General features: G+C 36.4%; 1 protein-coding gene across 1 annotated transcript; it reads left to right on the plus strand.

Moving 5' to 3' along the window:
- Positions 1 to 2,066: 2,066 nt before the first annotated feature.
- LOC139876694 (high-affinity nitrate transporter 2.1-like) lies at positions 2,067 to 4,354 on the plus strand. Its single transcript, XM_071864066.1, has 3 exons — positions 2,067 to 2,876; positions 3,154 to 3,269; positions 3,688 to 4,354. The coding sequence occupies exons 1-3, from the start codon at positions 2,067 to 2,069 to the stop codon at positions 4,352 to 4,354; spliced, it is 1,593 nt and encodes a 530-aa protein (XP_071720167.1).
- The last annotated feature ends 14,983 nt before the right edge of the window (positions 4,355 to 19,337 follow it).

The following is a 19,337-nucleotide window of genomic DNA, read 5'->3' on the forward strand; positions in this document are numbered from 1 at the left end:
ATCCTTATATTTATGTTCTTTACTTTACATTACGCATTATTACAAACATAAACACATTACACACTGGTTTAAAATGATTTAAGTGATCAAGTTGATCATCGAAAAAGTTTTAAATATTCACCCCCCCCCCCAATCTACTTACTTACAGCGTCCTATTGTTAGAAATGTGACTGACGAGGCCGGTTAGTAGAGTTGTGCTTTGTTTGTTAGTTGCTAGTTATTTACATTGTTAAATTGTTCGTCCATATCCTTGTATTTTAGTTGCTCGTGTTGGTAGTCGATCCTCGGTGGGGCTCGGGTTTAGTCAACTTTGTTTGGTAAGATGGAAGGTCTAGTTTACTGCTTCCGAGCCCTGTCTATGAATGCATATTGTATTCCGTTCTTCTTTTTCTCTCTTCGAAAAAAGATTTGTTATAAAGTCTTCGTTTTTGGCTACAGAAAAAAGCTCATATAATTTGTTGTTTAAAATGACTAATAAAAAGAAGTGAAAGTCAATAATAATTATTATGTACAATTTATTCATATAAATTAACAATATTTAATAGGACTACCAGTGTAAAAACATATATAATTATAATAGTGAAAATTATAAAACTATATTACATATGACACTAAAAAAAATAAACATTTTTTTGTGTAAAAGAATAAAAGGTTGAGGTTTATGGGCGTCACATGAGTTAGTGTAGAAACACTTGTTGAACCAATGAGATTGGGTTTATTTTTACACTATATAGTGTGTGTATAATTGTTAATGGTAATCATCATATATGAAATATAACTTCGATTTAATTTATTGTATTGTCCCTAATTAAAGGTGCGTTTGTTTACCTCTTACTTGAATGGTTCAGCGCTGAATGATGAATCATTTAGTATTCAACACGTTTGTTTCTACAATCTGAATGACAGATGGTGCTGAATGGTTCACCATTCGGTGTTGAACCATTCATAGCGGAAAGTATCTCTTAACTATAAGCACCTCAATTTCATGTGATATGCTCTTTAAATTATATCAAAATCACATATTAAACAAATATATTGTAGCTTTAATCTAGTTAAAGGTTAATAAAGTAATTTTACGTCATTCGCATTATTCGTTTAAAATGATTATCAAACAGGTTATTTTCATTTAGAAGTAACTTCATTCAAACCTTTGCATTCAAATTTGAATCTTTTAGCGTAAAATCATTTAGTTTTATCATACGCACTCTAATACTATAGTGACAAAATTGAGAGGAATTTTTAATTTATTGAATTTTTAATTAATGGAGTATATAAGAGTAACATTGTCATTGTATAACTGTATAAGTAGTGATTATTTGATTATTGTGTTTTTATTAAAGATTATGTATTTTCTGTTGGGTACGATTAAAACTCAGACGTAATTAGGATTAGAATTTCTCAATAACTGGTCATTAGGCCATCTCCCCTAACAATTAGGGTTTATAACGGTTTATGTATATCGACCATAATGGTCTTGCTTAAGTTTTACAGGGTGAGTGATGAGTGTTAAGTAATTCCATGTAATTTGTCAAAATGTTCTTTTTTTTTTATATATACAGAAAAAATTGTAAACGCTGGTTCCTACTATGTTTTTAAGGGTTAATTTGTACGTCGCTGTTAAATTAGGGGTACATAAACCTTTTGGTATATCCCAATGGGCCTAAACACTGTTTTTACACAGATGCGGCAAACTGAATCCTTAAAACATAAACCTTTTAGAATCCCCATTAGCTAATAAGTATCATTGCTTCTCAAATGTCAACCCTTATTATAGTATTATTAGAATTAGAATTATATTATAATTATACACCCTTCTCAAATGTCAAGCCATATTACCATACTTAGAATTATAATTATTATTACAAATTTTACATATATTATAAAATATTAAAGCATCTTACTTTCATTCTTTGTCCCTTCAAGAGGCCTATATATAAACTTCATTTCCTCGTCACTTAAAAAAATATCACAAACACAACAATAAACGTTTAACCATACAATTTCAACTTAGAGAAACATTCTCACTCTAAACTTGATATTGTACTATAACTACAATTACAGTTACAATGCCTGAAGTTGAAGGATCTCCAGGGACCTCTATGCACGGAGTCACGGGGCGAGAACCAGTTCTCGCCTTCTCTGTGGCGTCCCCAATGGTGCACACTGATCGCACCGCTAAGTTTGACCTACCGGTTGACTCGGAACACAAAGCAACAGTTTTCAAGCTGTTTTCATTTGCAAACCCTCATATGAGAACTTTTCATCTTTCTTGGATTTCATTTTTTACCACTTTTATTTCCACTTTCGCCGCGGCCCCACTTGTCCCAATTATTCGGGACAACCTTAATTTAACTAAATCGGACATAGGTAACGCTGGTGTGGCGTCTGTTTCTGGTAGTATTTTCTCAAGGCTAGCGATGGGTGCGATTTGTGACATGTTGGGACCGCGTTATGGTTGCGCTTTTCTCATCATGTTAGCAGCCCCAACAGTGTTTTGCATGTCGTTTGTTAGTGACGCTACTGGTTACATAATCGTTCGGTTTATGATTGGGTTCTCGTTAGCGACGTTTGTGTCGTGTCAGTATTGGATGAGTACGATGTTTAATAGTAAAATTATTGGGCTTGTGAACGGGACAGCTGCCGGTTGGGGGAATATGGGTGGTGGGGCCACTCAATTGTTGATGCCGGTGTTGTTCGAGATCATCAAGAAGGCGGGGGCCACACCGTTTGTGGCGTGGAGGATCGCTTTCTTTATACCTGGATGGCTTAATGTGATTATGGGGATAATGGTGTTGACTCTTGGTCAAGATTTGCCTGATGGTAACCTTGGTGCTTTGCAGAAGAAGGGTGATGTTGCTAAAGATAATTTTGGAAAGGTACAAACTTTGTTTGATAAATTTGAGTACCAGTCACCTATGAACCCTGGGCCCACGAGAATATACCCTTTGCCAAATATGGGGTGCAGGTTCGAATCCCTCCGGGGGCGATATTCGGCCTGCAAGTTCTCGTTGGGTATTGGGGGGAGGTGTCTTACACGGTATACTTAGCCCTTACTGGGTGGGCGGTATAGGTGCCAAAGGCACACGGGGTCAGGGTTTCCCCGCCAGATTAAACCTTTTTGCCAAATAATTAATTTTTATTTATGATGTTTAGGTATTATGGAATGCTGTTACCAACTACAGGACATGGATATTTGTTCTTCTGTATGGTTACTCTATGGGTGTTGAGTTAACTATCGATAATGTGATTGCTGAATACTTTTATGACAGGTATACTTTGTTTATCTATGTTTCTATATTAATTATATAGTTCAAGTTGATATTTCCATGATGATATTGAGGTGTCAAGTGACATCCTATTAGTAAAAAGGTTATATTTATTTATATCGATGTTTTGAAATGATCTGTATATATCTGTTTGTAAGCTGTTTTCAACTTCATTCACAATACTTTATTCACAATATAAACAAATGGATTTGTAAGTATAGTTTTTAGAACTCTTGTTAACGTACATTAAAAAAAGTTATTTTATATATGAGCGGTTATATATTGACTTTAAAGTAGCAGTTATTAAATTCCAGAATCCTAATGATAGTGGTTATATATGTATATCCTCTAGCAATTAAACATAGCCAAGAATTTCTTAATTATTTGTAAAAATCCTGACTGTATGTAATTAATTTTCTAGATTTGACCTAAAGCTTCATTATGCTGGGATTGTGGCTGCCTGTTTCGGAATGGCAAACATTCTAGCTCGTCCATTCGGAGGGTTCACATCAGACTACATGGCAAGAACATTCGGAATGAGAGGTCGATTATGGAACCTATGGATGCTCCAAACCGCGGGTGGTCTTTGTTGCTTATGTCTCGGTCTAGTCAACTCCTTACCTTTAGCCATCACTTTCATGATGTTGTTTTCCATCGGAGCACAAGCCGCTTGTGGGGCCACATTCGGGATCATTCCTTTCATATCTCGACGATCGCTTGGTATCATATCAGGGATGACTGGTGCGGGTGGAAACTTCGGATCAGGACTAACCCAACTAATATTTTTTGCAAATGCTACTATGTCAACTGAACAAGGGTTGACTTATATGGGAATTATGATCATGTGTGTTACACTTCCTGTTACTTTAGTTCATTTCCCACAATGGGGAAGTATGTTTTTGGGACCGAGTCAAGATATTGTTAAAGGTTCAGAAGAACATTATTATGGTTCCGAATGGAATGAAGCTGAGAAACAAAAGGGGATGCATCAAGCGAGTATTAAGTTTGCAGAAAACAGCCGGTCTGAGCGCGGAGGAAAGGTGGGGTCCGCTCCAACACCGCCGGAGAACACCCCTAATCATGTTTGATTTCTAAGATCCTTTTTTATGTATCTATATATAAAATAATTGTGTCATGTTATATGCAATGAATAAGAAAATTTTGTTTGTTTTCTTTTATTTGTATTGCCATAACTATGCAAATAATGTAAGGGGATATAATCTCCTTAATTACATACCAATTTGTGCTTCCTTGTAATTGTGGCGGACTTTTTTGGGAAATTTTGTTCATTGGTTTCTGGTTGATTGGGATTTTCTCGGAGTTCCTAACAATGTTAATCACTAATCCTTTCTTGTCTAATAAGTGTACATCGCACACATTAAAATGGTGCTTAAGTAATCACGTTGTCGTGTGTTGGTGATTTTAGTGTCATCTAACATTCATATTAACTAATTGCGATTTACTTGAATGCAAGAGTTAGCTAGTTATACTTAACAACGGGTTCGGAAAATGTGGAGTACGCCCGTAAAAGTTGGCTACTAACTGTCGCGTAGCACCCCTAGCTGGAACACACAACAGAAACACACATATTCTCAGCTCTCTGATAGGTTGATTAGTAATTTCATTACCAAAAACACTAATTGCGTTATTGTCTTATCCATGTAAAGATTTCGTGAAACCAAGGAAATCGTTGGGTCAAAATACTTTATAGAGAATGTGGATACACGATTTAAGAATTAATCCGGACAGTCAAATTATATCCTATTTCTAAGCAAAAGTCATGTCATCAATAAAATGAAAACTTATATATTTGCCAAAGAATGTTATCTTCATGTTAACACCTATTTCCTTATGAGGTAAGACTTAGTGTGTTAGCACAATACTAGAAGTGATCTAGCTAAAGGTGGGGGAGTATTGCCGATAGATTTTTACCCTTGGGAAATAATCCCTGCAGACCCGGTACACAAATCTGGAAATCTGTGGGGTGGCTTAATCAATCTGTTGTCCGTTTAGCGTTTAGCTGTTAGCCGGATGACTTCTATGAGAAAAAGTACTATGTGAGAGAGAAAGGTGAAGTCTCTGCTCACAAATTGTCAGAATGTCTGAATGAATAAAATGACGACCCAAGGGGTCTATTTATAGTGACAGATCCACCGGATTGTTCGGGAACACGTGTCAGATGATGATACGTTCTGTTATTCGTAATCCAAAATTTATGCTAAATAGGGCGCTCTCCGGTCAGGTCTTATGCGTTAGGCGGCCTTCAGGGCTTACGCATGACGGAAGCAGCCTGCACAGCGGAGAACGCTTGACGGACAGTTTCACAAAACCATTGTTCTCAGTGTTCCTGATGCTATTTTCATGCAAATATTGTGCCTTTATGCGTGTATATGATAGGATACACCATTAAGTCCCCCCAGTTTAATGACTTAAGCATTTGAAAAATGATTAAGTTATTAAACTTTTGATAACGTATCCCAAACAAATCTTCACACTTCCCATTTACATCGGGAAAACTTTTCAAGCAAAGGCTTTAGCAAAGATTACAGGAGAAAATGTCAAGAAGTTTGTGTGGCATGATATAGTGTGCTGTTATGGGGTTCCAAATGAAATAGTTAGTGACAATGGCAAACAATTTGCAGAAAATCCATTTCGAAGTTGGTGTGAAGAGCTAGGAATAAAGCAAAACTTTACATCTGTTGCTCATCCTCAAGCGAATGGACAGGTGGAGGTTACCAACAAAGAAATTGTTGCTGGCATTAAGGCACGGTTAGGATTAAGTCAAACTGGTTGGGTGGACGAACTGCCAAATGTGCTATGGGCACACAGGACAACTCCAAAGCGGAGCACGGGGGAAACACCCTTCAGTCTGGTATATGGTACAGAAGCAGTAATACCAGCTGAAATATGTCTCCCAACACAACGCATTATGGCATTTGATATTGAAGCTAATTCTGAAACATTAAGGGACAATCTCAATTTGTTGGAGGAAAGACGATTGATGGCCTCCATCCGGCAAGCAGATCACAAGCATAAAATGGCAAAATATTATAACAAGAAAGTAAAGCATAAACAATTTGCAGTTGGTGATCTGGTGCTACGGGATAATGAGGCAAGCAGACAAATCAAATTTGGAAAGTTAGCACCAAAATGGGAAGGACCCTATAAGGTCACAAAAGTAAATCAGAACGGATCATACATGCTTGCTGCGCCATCCAGCGAGCAATATGAAAGAGCTTGGAATGCAATGAATTTAAAGAAATTTTATGCGTAGTACTATATGCATGGGCAGCTTGATCACCTGTCAAATGCATGAGATATAGTCATAAATGTAAAAATTTCTTTATGAATATGAATAATAGCAATTATTCTTATGGAAATATTTTTTCATAATTTTTATCCGGCCAAGGATTTTTTAGCCCAGGTGTCACATAGCTGTGTGTTATCCCTACCTGCAGAAAGAAAGATAACCTTTCGGTGGTAGAAGTGCAATCATACTCAAAATGGTTGTATCGATAGTGAGACATGTAGAACTCACTAAAGCATCGAAGCGTTAAAGCGAATCTACAAAAATGTCATGACACAAAACTTATATACACAAGCTACACAGCAAAACGGATAACGGACAATTGCGTCCTGCAAGTTATTTGAAGGCAAAAATAGTTCACAACTTTTCCTCACGAGTTTCATGACGGAAAGCGTATAATGGAAAATACAAATCCAATGTATGAAAGCATAATGGTTGCAAAGTAACATATTCATATTACATGCATTTTTCTCTCTGAATGTGTTAAAAGCTTCCGACATTTTACTAGTAATTATAGCAAAAACAATATTAGAAGATATACAAAGCATATATAAACATAATATTTCATTCATTTTGTGGGGTGTAATTCAGTACATCATCTATAGTTACATCCGGATGTTTACAAAGATTTTCAAGATCAGAAAACCTCATATTTTCTATTGAAGCACCGGCTGCATCAGCTTCTAAGATAGCATTTTCATTGATCTTTGATGTGATTACCTCAGGCAGAGGATTTGGAAGTTCTGGTAGTTTTCTCTTCATAAAATTGAAAAAATTTAACCGTTCAGCAGATTTCGCAAGGCGGACAAACTCATGGATCCTGTGAGATAATGCCTGGCAGTTAAAAATACGGTTAACAAGGGCAGGAATCCCATCAATTGTACGTCTTTCATTCTCCACTTTGGCTTTAAGTTGTTCTTTCAGAGCATTATTCTCCTTTACCAATTCTTCAATCCGGCTTAAGTGCTGATTTTCTCTGAAAGCTAGCTCTTTCACTTGTTTATTATACTCTGCCCTATGCGTGTTACAGTGCTCATAATGCCTCTTCATCATATCATAATCTCTCTTTAAAGATGTAACTACTTGTTCCAGCTTGGTTATTTTATCTTTTTCAACCGATAGTTCCTTCTTGGTGGTAATTTCATTGCTTTGTAACTCAGATAGGCGTTGCAGATCATTTAACCCAGAAGCAATGTTAAGAATGATACTTTGTGCCTTAACTTTCTTAGCATCTGCATCAGAAAGGCTGCTGAAAAATTGGGCTAGTGAAGGACATACCATGGCATTCAAAAAATTCATAAAGTCCTCGTAAGAGTGTGGTGGTCCCTTTAAAAAGGAGGAAAATGTATTTGTATCAAGGTTAGGAAGCATAATTTGTCTTTGATAAGAACTAGTGCCGGCTTCTTGTTGAGCAGATGGCGGAGCGTTTTGACCAGTTCTTCTTCTTTTGGCGGAAGGCGGAAGAGTTACTAGTGTAGTGCCTTGGTGTGATGCAGTAGCTGTTAGAGATAAAGGGAAATTGTTACTTATAAAAGAGTTCCAATACGATTCACAAGATTTCAAAGGTGGCATAATGTATAAAGAGGGGTTTGGATTATAAAATCCACCAGTACTAGGCCTAAAAGAAATCAAATTCAGGTTTTGGTCTAGTATTTTACATAATTTAGTCCTATCATTCTCATTACCCGAGGCACGACGTTCTCTAGAAGCAATTCGGTTCATACCTATGTCCACTTCTTCATCTTCTTCTTCTTCCTCCTCCCTTGCACCATCCTTTTCAGGAATGGGAGTGTCATCAATAATTTTTTGGGTGGTAAACTTAAGTTGTGAATAAATTGATGATCGCATGGCGGTAAGCGGAGTAATTCCTGCAAAAGTTTTGAAGTCACAGTGGTTAGTTGGATAAACAAAAAGAAGCATCTTATAAAGCATATGTAGCAAAAATAAGCACTTACTCTTTCTCCCAGCAAGAACACAGGCAAAACCTTGAGAAATATCCCAATCCTGTCTTACAGATGTCAAAGATAACATATGTTCTTCATACTTGACATCGTTGATTTTTTCAGACTTCAGCTTTTTGAGTAGAGCAGTCTCTTTGTTGTTTAACCGTGAAAATGTAATTGATACGGGATGAATGTGTTGACGCCAAACTCGAACAGATGAGTACTCGTTATCAATTGAATCTTCATTTATAAAGATAAAAGAAGCGTGCCAATCATGGGAAGGATGATCAAGTGCAGGTCTTAGAAATCCATCAAACTTGTTGAAAGTAAACCAACCCTTTTTGTGAGAGGCTATACATGCCAAAGAGCAAAAAATCCGAATAGATGGCACTATATTACTCGCATGGCAATACATCTCAAAAATGAGAATTTTTCGAATCGCTGTTGGTTCGAATTGACAACAGCAACCCCATAAAACTTACAGACTTCTAAGAAGAATGGTGTAAACGGCAATCGCAAACAATAATTGAAGAACGAATGACCGTAGACGGCAACCTTGCCCGGAGGGGGTGAGCAGGCCCTAGCATTAATTGCAGGAATTATTGGATCAAAACCAGCTAATCTAGGAAAGTATCGCAGCAGCATAGACAAATATTTGTCGTTCACTCTACTATGAATAGTTGTAACGTCATGTATTGTCGCCATTAAAGCTTTAATGTAACAGGAAGTAAAGAGGGTATTGATGGTAAATGATGAAGACTGTAGAAAAAAGCTGTGAAAGTGAAAAATTGATTAGGGTTTTTGGTGGTTAAAAAGGAAAAAGATATAACAGCTGTGATCGATGGTGATTTTGGGGGTTTTATTTTCAACCACACACGTGTATGGACACGATTAAAAGGCGAGTACATCGAAATGCCTTTTTACAGCTTGAGGCGCGTGGGGTATTATAGCCATGCAAAAAGCAATCATCACAATGTCAGTAAAAATCCGTCTGTCATTAATGCTTGAAACGTTTTTCCGATGTAAATGGGAAGTGTGAATATTTGTTTGGGATACGTTATCAAAAGTTTAATAACTTAATCATTTTTCAAATGCTTAAGTCATTAAACTGGGGGGACTTAATGGTGTATCCTATCGTATACACGCATAAAGGCACAATATTTGCATGAAAATAGCATCAGGAACACTGAGAACAATGGTTTTGTGAAACTGTCCGTCAAGCGTTCTCCGCTGTGCAGGCTGCTTCCGTCATGCGTAAGCCCTGAAGGCCGCCTAGCGCATAAGCCCTGACCGGAGAGCGCCCTATTCAGCGTAAATTTCGGATTACGAATAACAGAACGTATCATCATCTGACACGTGTTCCCGAACAATCCGGTGGATCTGTCACTATAAATAGACCCCTTGGGTCGTCATTTTATTCATTCAGACATTCTGACAATTTGTGAGCAGAGACTTCACCTTTCTCTCTCACATAGTACTTTCTCTCAGTAGAAGTCATCCGGCTAACAGCTAAACGCTAAACGGACAACAGATTGATTAAGCCACCCCACAGATTTCCAGATCTGTGTACCGGGTCTGCAGGGATTATTTCCCAAGGGTAAAAATCAATCGGCAATACTCCCCCACCTTTAGCTAGATCACTTCTAGTATTGTGCTAACACACTAAGCCTTACCTCATAAGGAAATAGGTGTTAACACTTAACAACGGTTATATTATAAAGAACTTATATTTAAGGAGCTAGAAGACAATTATAAAGAATAATTTTAATTACTCCAAAGAATTTAAGTTTAAATTATATATCAAGTATATCGGATTGCTTCCAAAGAATGATAGTAAGCATATTTTGGAGGGTACAGAGAAAGACAATAACCTTAAACCAAACAGGAAAAAGGTACTTATGTATTAAATTGTTTAGAGAAAACAAACATGAGACTTTTGGGGTAACATAGTTGTTCTTTTGTGTATTTTCTTCACCCTCTTCCCATGATGTCACATATAAATCAAAGACACTAAGATTATACAAAAACCAACTGTTAATGTCATTATCCTAGCTTAGATGATAAAGAAATTGAGAATCATAATATTACAAAATATAAAATATAATTAAACTTTAAAGTAATCTAACGTTTCCTTCAAGTGGCTGGTAGTTTATAAAGAATATGATAATGATAATATCTACGGATTGTATTATTACAAGTAGTTGTTATAAACCATGGATGCAAGCTCACGCGTGTTGGGAAAAATAGTCTCACTAATTCTTAACGCACCATCAATGAAAGACGGTAAAGAAATAAGAACAATCCACAACTCAAGAATTTAACTTGGAAACTCTAAAACAGGGGAAAAAAATCACGGGCCCCCAAAGAGAGAAATTTACTATCTCACAAATTGTTACAATGACATAGACGACTCTCTTAAGCCAACTACACTCTCAAAAGTATTTAACTAATACAACTCTCAACAAAAGTAAGAAATAAAGAAAGAATCAAATACTTAAAGTTTATTCATTTGTGCAAGTTGGAAGTATGACAATGACCTCCTTTTATATCCAAGTAAGTCACCCACTTTCTTCCATCTACCAATGTGTGACAAAACTCATTTTATACTCAAAGATTTTACCCCTCATTTCTTCCATCCACCAATGTGAGATAAACAACCATATCAATTCTTCTAACAAAAATATAATCAATAAATCTCCACCTTTTAGATAAAAGAAAAAAACCATGTTTCAACATTGCAAGGATAACCGAAGTAGACGCTTACTTGACGACAACTTCAAGATCCTTATCTTCATGCCATTGACATTATCTCCCAAGAGACAAAACTTGCATCCGTGTCGAACATTGTCTAAACCGACAATCATTGTCATTACAGACAATCATAACTCTTAACAGAATTACCTTACTCCACCATAACGAGTATAGCACTTAGAATATCACATTTCAAGCATTTCACATTGACAAATGTTGTATACCCAGCTGAACTGTTATGGTGTAACTTCCTGTTTGGCTTTCCCTGGAAGTTTCATCGGCTACAACATCTATTTCCACCACACAACTTGCATCAACGCCAAACCAATGCTCATGTACAATTAATGGAACCGCTAACAAACATCCCTATCCATGGTGGCGCAGACACACAATGAGGATGATGTGACTTTAGAGGAATTTGTCACTCTCCGTAACAACGGAGACAATGTTAGCGTCGTTGGAGCCATTTTCAAGATTAGCTCCACCTGGACAATTAACCCTTACATGCCCAGTCTTCCCGCACCCCCAGCATACCAGATTCTTTCTAGACTTTCTCTTCCTCTTATCCGAACATAACACTACCGTACTTTCTGATGACGAGATCCTGTTACCTTCCAGTCTTTTCTCCTTTGATAGGAGCTTACTAGTAACGTCTTCAAACTTCAGAGTTTCTTTCTCATACATCAAAATAGGTTTCATGTGCTCATATGATGATGACAAAGATAATACCAACCTCAAAGTTTTATCTTCATCATCCACTTTAACTCTAATAGCTTCCAGTTCTGAAAAAATATCATTAAGAATACTCAGATGATCTGAAACCTTTAAACCCCCATTCATATGCAAAGTATGGAATCGTTATTTAAGACACAACCGATTTCAGATGCCCTTGCCCTGGTACAACTGCTCTAGTTTATCCCAAAGCTCCTTAGCCGTTGATAACCCGTGCACATTTGCAAGCACATTCTTTGCAAGACACAAACGAATCGCACTTACCACCCTGAAATCCATATCATCCCATTTTTCTTCATCGGCCTTATCGCTAGAATCACTGCCGGAAACAAAGGAGAGTTTACCTTTTAATGCCTTGTATAAACTGGACTGAATCAACACATCCTTGACTTGAACTTGCCACAAGAAAAAATTGATCCTCCCATCAAATTTCTCTACATCAAACCTGATTGGACTGAACTTCGACATCGTATCCGTGTCTTATGAAAAAACACTTTCTCTGATTTTTTTCCCGCTTTTCAATTGGTCGACAGATGTAGTGGAGAGGTAGGATCCGTTTGGTCCCAATATAATTGGTGACTGTTTGGAAAATCTAGCAACCAGGTCCACTACAAATTCTTGACACTACTTACTCCGAATTAGAAAAATATTATCTAACCAGATACCCTATATGAACAATAGAAGTAGTTTCTGATGTGGAAGCTCAGTCAAAGCCACGACCACAGAGCATACTCCGACTCCTATAACTGAGACACCCTGCCAAACCTGACGCTTTGATACCAGTTGTTGGAAAAAAATGGTCTCGGTAATTTCCAACACACGACCAATGAATGATAATAAAGAAATAAGAACAATCAACAACACAAGAATTTAACGTAGAAACTCCAAAATCGGAGAAAAACCACGGGCCCCAAAGAGAAAAATTCACTATTTCACAAATTGTTCATAGACGACTCTCTTAAGCCAAATACATTCTCCAAAGTATTTAACTAATACAACTTTCACACAAAAGTAAGAAAGAAAAAAATAATCAAATACTTAAGGTGTATTGATTAGTGTAAGTTGTAAGTATGCTCATGACCTCCTTTTATATTAATGGTGTATCCCAAGGGAGACATGCATAAAAGCATCGTTTTTACACAAAAGAAAGGCTCGAAAAGCATAAAAGATAGCAATAATGGCAGTGTTTGTTAATAGCCGTCCAGCGCTCAGCCAGGCCGCCCAACATCATGCGTAAGCCCTGAAGGAAGCTTCTATGCTAAAGCCCTTGAATAGGCGTGTGATCGACACACAAGCACGTCAACCCAAGCCAAAGTCGGTTGCGGATATTTCTCATAATCAAATTAATCAGCATCTGACACATGTTTCCATGAATTTCAGAGATTCTACGCCTATAAATAGACCCCTGGGTCACCACATTTCGCAGTTCAGTCACTTGTGGTAGAGAATACATTTTTTCTCTCACGCAATACTTTCTCACTCTAGAACCTTCACCGCTTAGCAACAACACGCTACACGGACCAACTCTCAGTTTGGTCCTAGAAGACTGATAAGGCCACCCCACGAAGATCTCGTCCGTGTTCCGGATCAGCAGGGATCTTATCCTTAGGGTAAACATCAGTCGGCAACATATCTCTCCATGCTAGGAAGTTATAGTATTGTACTACCCCTTTTAGCAGTCAGACGAAAAATAGTACCAACATATGACGCCATCTATTTCAAAGAACAGTAATAATACCAAGAATGCAAAAGTAAACGACATGACTTCAACACGGACACCACTTAAACTAATCACTGACACTCTTGTTGAGAACATACCACATAGTCAGCTCACTATGGAGAATGCTTTAATTGAAGAAGGTGAGCGCCAGAACACTATAATATCTGAAGAAAATGTGAATGAAACAACAGCACGATTAAAGAGAACATCGTTGGAAGTTCCAAAAGGGAGAATGTGACGAGTAAGACGGGGAACTCAGAACGTCTTCTTCAAAAGAACATCTGAGTCAAATACAAGACAACTGAACAAAGGAAAGGCAGTCTCAAAACAGCAATTGTTTAAAAATTTTGAGCAATTGAATACTATGGTCAATGATAATGAGCATGACAACGATGATGAATGTTTCTTGGAAAATGAGTGGGATAAGGGAGAAGATGATCAGGAGGTCATGACTGAAGAAATGGCGGCAAAACTGTTAGATGGAATTTTAACAAAAACAACACCGTTAAAGTATAAACAAAAGTTAGCACAGCCCGCCATCTGTGCAGCAGCGAGGACAATTTCTTTGCACTTATCACAGGGAATGAAGCTACTAAACCTCTAGCAATGGCAGAATCAACTCAATGCTTTATCACTCGTATAGCAAACTATCCACTTCCAAGAAACCTGAGAATACCATCTTTCGGTGTTTATGATGGTACAACTGACCCAAAATGAATCATTGAGAAACTTCATGAAATGTTACACTGTCGAATGTTAGAAGATACGTGATATACCAGAATCTCAGCTAGTGTGTGGTTTCATTTTTTGTCTCGACCAGCACCATTTCTCAAGCTTAATTCATGCATTGTGATATGACGTTCCAAAAACTTTGCATTAGGTGTTGATAATTGCGCAAAAAACACTTAAGAGCTAGGGGAATGGGACATCCGAGGGTTGGAAGAAACTATAGGCAGCACAATAGGGGACGGTATCCGGACAGATCTCATCGTAGATATGACAACAATTATCAAAGGCAACAGCATGGTTGGAGGGGCAACAATCACGCGAATGATTACTATCACAACCGTTGACCACTGAAAAGGCACCCACTAATCATGGCCTTAACAAAAAGACCAAAAGAGATTATGTCTACTGAGCTAATCAAGGAAACAGTCAAACCTCCAGCGCCTATGGAGGAGAGAGAAGGCCCAAAGAGTGATAGATGGTGTGATTTTCATGAGGCATATGGGCATGATACAGACAAATGCAAGTCTTTAATGCGAGAGATCAATGCTAAGATTAATGCTGGAGAATTGAATCATTTATTACTGAGGAAGCAGTACGGGAGAAATGATCCAAATAAGCGTTTTGCTTGGCAAGAAAAATCAAGGCACGATGGGCGGAGAGACTGAAATCGCAGGGAGGAACGGAAAGAGGAAAGGATCCAACTCCTAAAAGACGCATAAATGTCATTTGGAATGAGGGAGAGGAACTACAGTTAGGTAGAGAACGCAATACAGAAGCATGGATGTATGCTCCAATCACTTTTCACACAATTCCAAACTGGCGACTGTCAGAAGATCCTGTTGTAATTTCTGCAGTAATCACAAACAACTTATACCCAAAATGTACACAGACATTGGAAGTGAAGCAGATCCTCTGTATTTGGATTGTTTCCGATGTTTTCCATTCAACGTTAAGGACAGATTGCGCAACACGAATTTGAAAATTGTTGGAATCACAAGAGCATCTGTTAGAGCAGATCGGAAAGTCAAGCTAGAGGTTATGCTGGGAACGTATCCGTTAGTCCGCACAGAAATTGTTGACTTCACAGTGCTAAACGGAAAATCAAGGTTCGATGCTTTAATAGGAAGAAGGTCTTTGCTTAAGTTTGGTGCTATCTCATCTACACCACATGTAGAGTTGCGTTTCCAACTCAGAAAGCATTGTTGTGATTCACTCAGAGTATGTTCAGGGAAAGAATTCAAGAATAGATGTTTAAAAGAGATGTTGTAAATGGATATTTCAAGGTATCCAACCAGATGAAGCATTAAAATTTGAGATTGAGCACGCTGCACGGAAGACAAATGCCCACACATGTAGTGCAGCATGTTAGCAAAACAAGTTCATTATTGTCATTTGAATAAGCACAATGCAAATTTTTGTAGTTTTCTGAATAGACTTGATCACTCTATCCATACGAAAATATTACACAAATTTTTGTATGTGCAGCATGATCATATATATATACATATATATGTATATTTTAAGTGCAAAAGACAACTCAAGTACAAGTGTAAACAGAACCGCGTAGATAAACAAATAACTGCGTGTTGCGCCATGGCACTTCGGATGCCCGCATAAATTAAGATTGTGAAGATGTCCTGCATAAACATTTGCGGATCTGCTACCTCTGCGTAAACATTGATTCCGCGGATATTCTAAGCCTATAAATAGGGAGCTCGGCATCTCATTTTATGTTGATTTTGTGCAATTGCTCTGGTCTTTGTGATTCACTTGTGACTACGCCCAAGTATCAATCATAATCGAACCAAGGTAATGCAATCAAGACTGGGACATGGTGATTGATCACTTGAATATAAGTGAAAGACGATCATAAGGTCCCAAAAACATTATCAAAACCACCATCCATCCCTCATTGCACTCAATTCCTAAATTAGATCGTAGCATCTAATTTAGGATTGATCATGCAGCATATTGTTGTCAATGAAATCTTACTTTTTTGCTTACGCAAAGTGCTACACGTTACGAATGCAAAACAATGCATTCATATAAACCTGCCCACAAAAGGTAAAGCATTTTATGCTCCCGATGGCAGAAGCTCTTGCGTCGATAATTTAAGATGCAAGGAATCGGCTAGTGTAAGCCTAGACTTCACTAGAAAGTACCGAGGCACAAATACAATATCCATTAAATGTAATGACATATGCAATGGTTTATCAAATGCATAAATCCATTTTAAAAAAGACAAGTAAGGCTTTGTCATACAAATCAAAGAAGAAAATTTTTAGGCCGCATAACGCCTAAGCGCAAAACACTATACGCAGTACACAACACGGATCATTGAATGTTTACTAAAGGCAATAAGTAACTAACCTGAAAACACATTATGCAATCAACTATTTTTTGATTCATTTACAAAAAAGCATGAGTTAACAGTGAAGGCAAATAGTCCTTTTTTGACTTACAAATTTTTACTTCAAAACGATAACAAAATTTACATGAAGAAAAATGCTAAATGTAATATGAAGGACGGATAATGCTAGGATTCATCTGTCATAAAAGCAAACAAACAAGACAAATGATTTACACAGCAAGGACAACATAATATAAGCATAAGCAATTTTACGCAGTAAATAGCATGATAAAATACAATAACAACTATGTTTAAGCATAAAAGTATTATCAGTAACTGCACATACATCATAATATTGTTTTTACATAAATTGTTCATATTGTTTTCAAATCATACTAGCACATCCAGTATTTCCTTCATTGTAGCCCCTTCCTTTTTACAAATCTCCTCCACATACATGACCTTCAGTGTAGCCACAACATCTCTAGCAGCCTCATACTATGCTACGACATTGGTTTAAATGTATTTGGAAATTTCCTTCAACAACTCCAGATATACCCTTCACCGCTGCAGTATGAAGTTAGTTGTGAAAAGCATGACGAACCGTGTTTGAATCTAACACCCTCTGCACCATGGTAGGAATGTCATTCTTCAGGTCAGCAAATTTACCCTCAACATCAGTAGCAGCAGTAGCTTTCTCTTGGGCCTCTAGACGGTTCTCTTCAGCAGCTTTCTTTAAAGCTTCATTTTTCTTCAATAAATCATCCTTTTTCGTCCTCAACTGCATGCAATAACTTTCAACAACCTTTAAGGCTTCTTCCTTCTTCTACACAAGATCGGAAGTAGTAATCCAGTGTTTATGAACATCTTGTAACTCCAACTCTAATTTTTCACCTTTGCTGCATTCTCAGCAGCCTTAGTAACAACAAACTCTTGAGCTTGCTGCATTTTTAGGTTGTGCAACACATGCTAAGTGTACAGCACAAGAGAAGCAGCACTAAATTGAAGACTTTGATTTAAAGTCAAGGTGGAGAGCGACGAAGAAAGATCTGCAATCGAATTTGTATGCACATAATAATATATTTGCAGCATAAGTACAAATAGCAAAACCCTTAGAAGCAAAAGGCATCAATTTGAACAAGAGATTACCTTCAAAAAGTCAATAAAGTTATCAGACTTGTTGCACGTATCCTCAATAAATGTTCTCAAACCGGCCAGCAGCACGGATGGCGGAGGAAGAGAAGAAGAAGAAGAATGGGTTGTGTCTGGAACCTTTGAGGAAAAGGGTGGAGAGTAATGAGTTCTCTCAAAGAACTCTTCATCGTCAGCATTATTGAAATGCCCCGTTCATATCGATTATAAAGATTCACAAAAGTTGATTACATTGTGAGGTTCTGACCTCTATATGTTACATTTTACAAACATTGCATTCGTTTTTAAAAAACAAACTTTCATTACATCGAAAGTTGACAGGCATGCATACCATTTCATAATATATCCAAACTATCAATGACTTAATAATAATCTTGTTGAACTCAACGACTCGAATGCAACATCTTTTAAAATATGTCATGAATGACTCCAAGTAATATCTCTAAAATGAGCGAATGCACAGCGGAAGATTTCTTTTGTGATGACCCGGGAATTTCCGACCATATTTAAACTTAATCTTTAGATGTTTCGACACGATAAGCAAAGTCTATAATGTTGAGTCTCGAAAATTTTGAAACTATATTTATGTAATCAATTTCTCTTTTGACTATTTCCAACGATTCACGAACAATTGTTTGTAATTAAATAAATAAATATATATAGAGATTAAGATATATATATATATATATATATATATATATATATATATATATATATATATATATATATATATATATATATATATATATATATATATATATATATATATATATATATTTTTACTTTCATTCTTAAAATAAATATTAAAATTAATATCATGATTAATAATATTAGGATACAAATATGATAACTGATATATATATAAATTGTTATATTATTATTAATTTTATTATAATTGGTATCAATATAATTATTATTAATATAATTAGTATTATTATTAAAATTATCATTAATATTTTTTTTTACTTCATTAAGATTAATATGAATTATTATTATTATTATTACTCTTATTATTATTATAAATATTAATATTATATTATCATTATTATTATTTGTATTTAGATTGTTATTAATATAATTATAATTATAATTATTAATAATAATTATATAAAATCATAGTACGATTTTGGACATCACTTTCTATATTTTTATCTTTATTTGATTTTTCTCTGCTGATTGATTTAGTTTGATTTAGTTGTCTGAATTTGTTACACGTCGTAATCGAATTACAATACCAAACAAATTCCAATTGGAATCCAACAAGTACGAACCTATTATTTTATTTTCATCTATTTTATTTTTATTCATTTATTTCCTGACCAAAAATTCGTTATTCCTATCTCCAGTTGTTATACGTCCCCATCAAAAATCTTTACACAACAATTGA

The sequence above is a fragment of the Rutidosis leptorrhynchoides genome, chromosome 11 (assembly GCF_046630445.1).
Source record: "Rutidosis leptorrhynchoides isolate AG116_Rl617_1_P2 chromosome 11, CSIRO_AGI_Rlap_v1, whole genome shotgun sequence".
Lineage (NCBI taxonomy): Eukaryota > Viridiplantae > Streptophyta > Magnoliopsida > Asterales > Asteraceae > Rutidosis > Rutidosis leptorrhynchoides.